The 8,730-nt window shown below is 48.6% G+C and overlaps 1 protein-coding gene across 1 annotated transcript; it reads right to left on the bottom strand.

Moving 5' to 3' along the window:
• Nucleotides 1–1,714: 1,714 nt before the first annotated feature.
• On the bottom strand, nucleotides 1,715–7,943 carry SUPT4H1 (SPT4 homolog, DSIF elongation factor subunit). Its single transcript, XM_035026749.1, has 5 exons — nucleotides 7,795–7,943; nucleotides 7,137–7,243; nucleotides 2,911–2,966; nucleotides 2,562–2,615; nucleotides 1,715–2,111 (listed from the first exon to the last, which is right to left on the bottom strand). The coding sequence occupies exons 1-5, from the start codon at nucleotides 7,861–7,863 to the stop codon at nucleotides 2,044–2,046; spliced, it is 354 nt and encodes a 117-aa protein (XP_034882640.1). The 5' UTR covers nucleotides 7,864–7,943; the 3' UTR covers nucleotides 1,715–2,043.
• Nucleotides 7,944–8,730: the final 787 nt, after the last annotated feature.

The following is an 8,730-nucleotide window of genomic DNA, read 5'->3' as shown; positions in this document are numbered from 1 at the left end:
GCTAACAGTTAGGGCTCAGCTCGGCGCCGACGCAGCCTGTGTGGTTACTTGCGCACAGCTCCTCTTGCCTCCCCTCCCCACAACTGTTTCCATTCTCACCGAGCAGCCACGTCCGGGTCAGACACGCAGGACAGCAGCTGGGGATTTCCAAGGGACTTTTTGAGAAAAGCCAGTGAAAGTGGGGTGTTGGCTGCCTGGCCTAGGCACTCTTGCCGAAACCCGCTTCTTCCCTCCAGAACCTTCCCTCCAGAACGTAAGGCTGGCCTGCTGGGGCTACTTCCCGAGGATCCTTTCAGATTGAAATTGAACAGAAACCACCACCCCTTGCGCTCTTTCAGTTTGCTGGGCTGAGGAAAGCCTTTAAAAACTCAGCTGAAACTGGGGCTGATGGACCATTCCCTCAGAGCTTGAAGGTTCTGGTTTGAGGAGGATCTGTGAGTGACATGAGCATCCTGGGCCACTCCCTGCTTCCTTCCCATGGGCCTATGAGCGGACAAGGACAGGGGTGGGAGGGGGTCACGGGAGAATCAGCACCTCTCCCTCCTTCCCACACACTCCAGGCCACAGGTAACAGGGACACTGACTCACTAGCAACACCAGGTGGCGAAGAGACACAAAGCCCTAGTGTACACACCTCTGCTAACGAGTCGAGCTCATTCTGCAGTGCTGATTCTGGGCATTTCTCCCACTGTTTGGTTAACCGTGCACATACTGTAAAGAATAGCTAATAAAGGGGCGCCTGGGTGGCTCAGTCGTTAACCATCTGCCTTCGGCTCAGGTCATGATCCCAGGGTCCTGGGATCGAGCCCCGCATCGGGCTCCCTGCTCCGCGGGAAGGCTGCTCATCCCTCTCCCACTCCCCCTGCTTGTGTTCCCTCTCTCACTGTCTGTCAAATACATAAATAAAATCTTTAAAAAAAAAAAAAAAAGAATGGCTAATAAAAAGAGTAAATGAATTTTACTTTTCATAAAACCTAAGTTCTAGAATTTTCACATTGCTTCGTTTTTATAATCAATACTAAGGTAAACAGGCAGTGTTATCGTTGTTTTATAGATGGAGAACAAGAAACCTAGAAAATCAATATGGGGATATTAATAGGATTCTTTGTGGAGATTTAAGTAAGAAAGAATTTCTGGTAAATTTTTCATTCTAAAACAACTCACCTTGACCAATAACCTGATATCAAAACCCCCTACTAGGCCAGAGGGGGAAAGGAGTTTATGCCCTACAAAGGCATAATCTAACCGGATGAAGGCCCAGCAGCCACCTGAGGGTCTCCAGTTAGAGGACATGCAGCAGAATGTGTGTAGGTGGGTAAGCGAGGGTCATGAATACCACTGACTGGCCTAAGACAGAGGAAGAGTGGTAAAAAGAAGAAAAAAAGGGAGAGGGGGGAAGAGTATTAAATATGGTCAACAGGCAAAGAATACTGAGAAGCCTCAGGCTTTCTTTCAAAAGACACTTGCTGTGCCAGGTCTAGAGCAAGTCTGCAACCCCCAGACACCGGGACTACCAGCTTGATGGGGCTGCCTAGACTCAGGACAGCAGACCTTCCAACAAGACCCAAGGAAGCACACTGGAAAGGCTGTAACCCCGGAAGGCTGAAAGATGGGTAACGGGGAGCAGGAGGGCCTCTACTGCTCCGGGAAAGTGCTTACAGGGTTAAGTGAGTTCTTCCTGTGTCCAGGTAGAAAAGAGGCAAGGCATCTGTCATGGGCTTAAGAACTTTCCTAGGGGTTCACGTTTATTTGGCATTTGACCCAGAGTCCTACCCATGGGCAAGGGCACAGACTGGGTCTCCTACCCCCCATTCAATTCAGTCTCTGTTAATCCACCAGCCCAAACCCCCCACCCCCAGCCCCAGCCCCAGCAGCAATCCAAAGGTAAAATGGCTCAGAGACACGCTGTGGTCTCTCAACAGTCCGCCGAGTCTCAGAGTTGGAGGGTGGGGAGTATCTGAAGTTCTGTCCATTTAGTTCCGTAACAAAAAATTAGCAGATGCAGGAGGTGGGGAGGAAAGACAATGGTAGCCATGCATCTTGCTAGGTCTTTATAGCTGTGTCTCTGGATTTGTAGGCCACTCCTCGACTTTTCAGCTCTCGCACGATTCCTGCCACAGGAAAAGAAAGCTCTGTGAGGGAGGAAGATCCCAGAAGTTAAGAAAGGTCCCTCTACTACCACTTTGGTGGGGGACAGGAAAGGGAGGAAGGAAGGAAGCTGTTCCTAAGCAAACTGGAGTTCCTACACAGCTCATCAATAGTCCTGCTTGGTTGGCTGGTTACCACTGAAGATCTAGGCACGTGTCTGGTAATGACTTGGCAAGAACGAGAAGGAAAAGACTACGCGTCGTAGTCGCTAAAACCAAGGGTTCTGGGGTCAAAATGCCTGGGTTCAAATTCTAGCTCCTCACTTACTAGCAGGATGACCTTAGGCAAGGTATTTAACCTCTTTGTGCCTCAGTTCCCTCAGAGCGGTGAGGACCGGCGTGCAGTCCCACAAAGGACTTCCAGAGAGCTTGGTGCGGTAAGTGAAGACTGGCCACTACTATGATGATTATTACCTTGGGGAAGGCGACCAGTGACTGACACTGCATAAACACCCGGCTTAAAGTTACCTATGAGAGAAGAAGAGAGACGGCAGTGAGAGTGTGTTAAGTGTAATGACCAAATGGAGGTTTAAGCTAAAAATGAAAGGAATGCTGCAACTCTAAGACAAGAACAATCACTTCTTTGGCTCCGGTATCAAACGACACAGGCACAAACGGGCACAGGACACTTTCCTCATGTTTCCTACAACCCCATCTGTTTCACTCTGCGGTCACTTACCCTCTGATCTAAGACATCCCCACTAAACCCGAGGGGCAGCAACAACACAACTCGGCCGGGACAAAGAGAAAGGGAGATACTTACTGACTCGCTGCCACTTGGAGACCCAGCTGTCCTCTGGACTCATCATCGCAATGATTCTGGGAAGGGAAAAGAAACAGAGAGTCAGCCTGAGCTTCCCCTACTAGAGAAGAGAGAGATGGAGGAAAATGCCCACTTTACTCTGCTTTCAGCCAGCAAGATAGTTCTGGGAGAGGAAACACAGGAAAAAGCCAAGTATTGAGTTCTACTAGAAAGCAGGGGAAATGGACTACTAATGCTGAGAAGGGGCTGACCCAAAGTTAGTCCCGACAAAGGTTCTCTGCCCGCCAAGCACAGGTCAGTCACCATTCCCAAAGGACTAGCTCATCTGGCTCAAAAAACATCCTTAGCCCAGATTCTCTGGGAAACAGGACAGCTTTAAAAGTAGATGGCCAGGGGCGCCTGGGTGGCTCAGATGGTTAAGTGTCTGCCTTCGCTCAGGTCATGATTCCAGGGTCCTGGGATCGAGCCCCACATCGGGCTCCTGTCTCAGCAGGGAGCCTGCTTCTCCTTCTCCCTCTGCCTCTCTCCCTGCTCATGCTCTCTCTCTGTATCTGTGTCTCAAATGAATAAATAAAATCTTAAAAAAAAAAAAAAAAAGTAGATGGCCAGTGTTACTAATTACAAGCAACACGACCACTAGGGGGCTGGGCCCTGGTGCAAAGGGGGAGGAGGAGGGTGAAGGAAACCATGGGTCCTCCTACCAGAACTCAGTCAGACTTGGCCAAGGCCTGCCTCTGATGAGTGTACAGCCTAATGCACGCATGGAGACCTCTCTCAGAATTGTGCGGAATGAAACTCAAATACTGAGCTAATACATGCCAAACACCTGGCACAGAGTAAGTGCTAGCTACGGAAGCATTCGCTGTCCTTACTTATATCTTAGTAGTTCTTCCCAGGAGAGCTCTGATCCCAGGGCACAGGCAACAGAAAGGCCCCGTGAGGGCTAGAAGGCTGCCACTAGAGCTTGACAGGTCAACGTCAGGAACTTTGAGAAGCGACAGAGGTCATTTCTGTCATTCATTCAATCAAATGCTTGCCTGCCTGCCGTGACAGGTCTGTCCCAGACACCGACTTCTGTCAATAACCACTCCCTCTTCTCCTGGCAACAACCTGGGATTCTTACTTGGGGAGCCTCCCTCCCCATCCAAATCCTACATTCTCAGCCATCTGCTGGGAGTGGAACTGCCCCCACCCTCCCCGGTGGTTAAGTAGGGGAACCCCTGCCCTGGCCTGGCAGACTGACCGGGGGCAGGCACACACACACAGGCTGTTGTCTGGACCAACAGTATGGTCTCTTCTGTTCTTCACAAGCAATCTTTCTAGCCTTATAGTGCCTGTCACCCAACCTTATGATTTAACCTCAACAGAATCCCTACCAACCTCCAGACATAGCCTGGTCTTCCCACCCCATGAATCTACTCAAGTCATTTCCTTGTTTAGAATCCTTTTTCTAAAATGCTCTCTCACCTCAACCTCCTCAAAAATCCTGTACTTCTTTCTTTCAGAGCCTGATTCACATGGTATCTCCTCTGCTTCTAGCTGAGTTCATCTGGCCCTCCTCTGGTCTCCTTTAGCCCTTGATATACCCATTCTCCAAAATCTAATATCCACCAGAATACACAAATAACTCTTAGAACTCAAGAACAGAAAGTCAAATAACCTACTTCGAAAGTGGGCAAAGGATTTGAACAGACATTTTTCTGAAGAAGATACACAAATGGTCAATAAGCACATAAAAAGATGCTTAACATCACTAATCATTAGGGAAAGGTGATCAAAACCAAAACAATACCACTTCATGTCCAATAGGGTAGCTACTATCAAAACCAAAACAAAACATAAAACAAAAAATAACAAGCGCTGGCAGGGGTGTGGAGAAACTGGAACCCCTGCATACTGCTGGTGGGAACAGAAAACAGTGCTGCCACTACGAAAAACAGTATGGCAGTTCCCCTAAATATTAAACAGAATGACTCAGCAATTCCACTTCTAGATATATACCCTAAAGAAGTGAAAGCAGGGACTTGATCAAATATTGGTAAAACCTGTGGTCACAGCAGCATTATTCCTAACAGCCAAAATATAGAAGCAACCTAAGAGTCTATCGACAGGTGAGTGGATAAATGATTATTCAGCTTAAAAGAAAAATTTGGACGCATGTGACAATATGGATAAACCTTAAAGACATGATGGTAAATTAACGAGCCAGGCACAAAAGGACAAATATTGTTTGAGTCCACTTATATGAAGCACTTATATTACACTTCAAATTCATATAGCAAGAGGGGCCCCTGGGTGCCAGGTGGCTCAGTCGGTTAAGCATCTGCCTTTGGCTCAGGTCGTGATCCCAGGGTCCTAGGATCCAGCCCCATGTTGGGCTCCCTCCTCAGCTTCTCCCTCTGCCACTCCCACTGCTTGTGCTCTCTCGCTCTCTGTCAAATAAATAAATAAAATTTTAAACAAAACAAAACAAAAACCACAAGAAATTCATACAGAAAGAAAGTAGAATGGTAGCTGCCAGGGGCAGTGGGGAGGGGAAAATAAGATGAAGAGAGTTCTGGAGATGGATGGTAGTGATGGCCGCACAACGTGAATATACTAAATACCACTGAATTCTACACTTAAAAATGGCAAATTTTCAGGGGCGCCTGAGTGGCTCAGTCAGTTAGGCGTCTGCCTTCGGCTAAGGTCATGATCCCAGGGTCCTGGGATCGAGCCCCATGTCAGGCGCCCTGCTCAGTGGAGAGTGTGCTTCTCCCTCTCCCTCCGCCCTGCTTGTGCTCTCTCTGTCTCTCAAATAAATAAAAATTTTTTAAAAAGTTAATTTTCTGTCACACATATTTTGCCACAATTTTTTTTAAAACTCTAATATGCAAAACTTTACACTGTGTCTCTTACTAGTAAGTACATCACTGTGTAACTCTTGACATCCCTGACAGCAGCCAACACAGTCGTTTACCATAGATGGGAGTCCCTTTATTCATTTGTTAGCAATTCTGTTACAGTGCTAACAAATCAACAAAGGTACTGGAGTATCTGACTGTGCACATGCATGTGTAGGAAGTAAGGTTCCTTGGCAACATCTTTTTTGCCTAATCCTTCATTCTTCCTTAAAGGAAGTCAAAGAAGGAATGGATGTAGGTGGCCTCACCTTGAAGGAAGTTTACTAAGTACTGGGTTTGAGCCCAGTTTGTGTGTAAATCTTTTTTAAAAAAGATTTATTTATTTGAGAGAGAGAAAGAGTGTGCAGGGGGAGGGGGAAAGGGAGAGAATCTCAATCAGACTTCCTGCTGAGCGTGGAGCCCAACGTGGGGCTCAATCTCACTACCCTGAGATCATAACCTGAACTGAAATCAAGAATTGGACACTTAACTGACTAAGCCACCCAGGCACCCCTGTGTGTAAACCCTTAATTGGCCTAGAGGCCAAAAGACACAGTATCTCCTTAACCCCCAAAGAATACTACCCTCTGGCTCCTATGTTGGGGAAAAAAAACTGAGACCTGGTCACTTATGTTACTCTCATTTCTCCTTCTCCCCATTGGACAATCTCACCAAGGGAAAACTTTTCTTATGGGGTCTCTTAGAAATATCTAACAGCATCAGCTTTCAGGTAATAATTTACCATTACTGTACCTTACCTTACCTTCACTTTCAGAAAGGATCTTCATGCATTTAACAAACATTTCTTAGCCCTCTGCCACCTTCCAGGCCCTGTGCCAAACCAGTGTGCACAAGATAAACACAGTCCCTACCATTAATGAGCTGACAGTCTAATGAAGAACTGTCCAGCAGAAATAAAATAAAAACCACCCAAGTCATTTAAAATTTTCTAATAGCCACGTTTATGAGTAGAGACAAAAGGATGAAATTAATTTCAATAACATATTCATTTAACCCAGTATACCCAAAGAATTATCATCTAGGTATATAATTAATATTAAAAAAATTAAAGTATTTTACATTCTTTTTCCTGTTCTAAATCTTGTCAATCCAGTGTATATTTTACAGTTAGAGCATAACAGTTTGGACTAGCCACATTTCAAGTGCTCAATGCCAGACATGGCCAGTGGCTACTGTATTGGACAGCACCAGGACTAGTGTGTGTCAAAATAACTGAGAACAACCAGGATCATGGTCTGCCTCACATTTACTAGGTGGGGTGGGGTGGGGTGGGGTGGGGTGGGAGTAACGGGAAAGTGAATGAAGGAATCTAAAGGGGCTTACCCGTCAAAGGAAGAGCTGGTGCAGTCATATACCATCTCCCGGTTACCCTTCATCTGAAGGTATGCATCACAATTGTCACAACCATCATACTCAAACTGGTCTATAGTCTGGGAGGGGGGGGAAAGGGGGATAGGGGTGAGTGTAAACAAGGCCAAAAGAATAACTAGCTCTCTCCATATTTCTACCTGGTCAAGTAGAAGGCTCCCTATGCTGGCTCTGTCTCATCAGGTTCCCCACGCACCACTCCCACAGCTCCATTCCTAAAGTTCCACCCACCCTCACAGTCCTCCCTCTTGTTCCTAACTGCGTTTTACCTAGTCCTCTCCCTAGTCTCCTCAGGGCCAGGCATCCTCTCCGACTACTCCCCCTCAGCTGCAGATCCCCACCCTCATCTGACTCCCAGTGGCCTTCGGCTTCAACAGAAGTTCGCTGAACGTCTGTTAAGGATCAGACCTGTGCTAGCTGAGGATTCAAAGGCATGTAAAGACTGCCTGCCCTCCTAGAGACTTAAACAATGGCCCCCAGCAGCTTCCCACACCCCTCGCCAAACCCGGGGTCCTGGACCTTAATTTTCTCTTCGCTATCCCCCAGCCCCGTTCCACCTTTTCCCCCACCTGGATTCCCCCATCGCCCCTACAACCAGCTCCCAGAAGGACACCTTGACCAGCGAACACAGCAAACAAGCCCGCAGATGCCGCAGGTCCTTCGGCACCGTCTCCAGGGCCATCCTCTCCGACAAAAGAACAGCAAAGGACGGGGCCACGGATTCCTCAGCCGCAGGAAGTAAACAGCGAATTACCCAGAATGCCTTCCACTTCCGGTGCCTAGGACTTCCTCTTCCGGTGTGGGAAGCCACAGGGCCCAGCCCTCCCTTCCCACACCCTCCCCCCTCCCGCCTAAGGAGATGGTTTCTCCCGCCTGGAGGCGGGGCCGGCCGGGAGTCACCTGGGCCGGCGCGCGCACCCGCCACCTGGGCCGGCGCGAGGGCGAGGCCGTGGCGGCCGTTGGGCCTGTGGGCAGGGCCCGTGGGGGAGGGGCGGCGCGGCTGGCGCCTGCGCGAGAACGCGCCGCGGCCGGAGCCGGAAGCCCGGCGGGGCGGGCCGTTTGATGTAGGCCGCTGGCAACCGGCCGCCGGTCCTCTTAGGAGGATCCCAGATGCCAGCCGAGATTGTTTTTTGTCTTGCCGTTTTAAAAGCGCAGGGCCAGAGAGTCCACTGTCTCCCTCTGGGTTATCTCTGCCGAGAGGGAAAAAAATCAGGAACAGCCCCTTTGTTCCTGAGAGCGGAATAGGGTTTCCGTTTGCCGTCCGCCGGAATGCGGGCTTGTGGGCCGGTGGCGCGTAACAGGCGTGTTTGATTATTTTTTAAAACTCTTTACGTACTTTCCTTGTTCCAGCCGATTATTTAGGCTTTGTGCAGCGTTTAGCGTTTAGACCGTTCCTTTACTCGAGAACATCTGTAGGGGATAGGAGAGTGTCCTTTTTTTTTTTTTCACCTTATAGAAAGCTAGATGCTTCTTTGCTCTGTGGTTCAAAACTGGGCAACGGACAGTGACCACCCCTACGAAACCTTTCGTGGAGAAGCGGAAGGGAAAA

The sequence above is a fragment of the Mirounga leonina genome, unplaced genomic scaffold (assembly GCF_011800145.1).
Source record: "Mirounga leonina isolate KUSES-001 unplaced genomic scaffold, KU_Mleo_1.0 Mir_200, whole genome shotgun sequence".
Taxonomy (NCBI): Eukaryota; Metazoa; Chordata; class Mammalia; order Carnivora; family Phocidae; genus Mirounga; species Mirounga leonina.
This window is presented reverse-complemented; position numbering and strand designations above follow the sequence as displayed.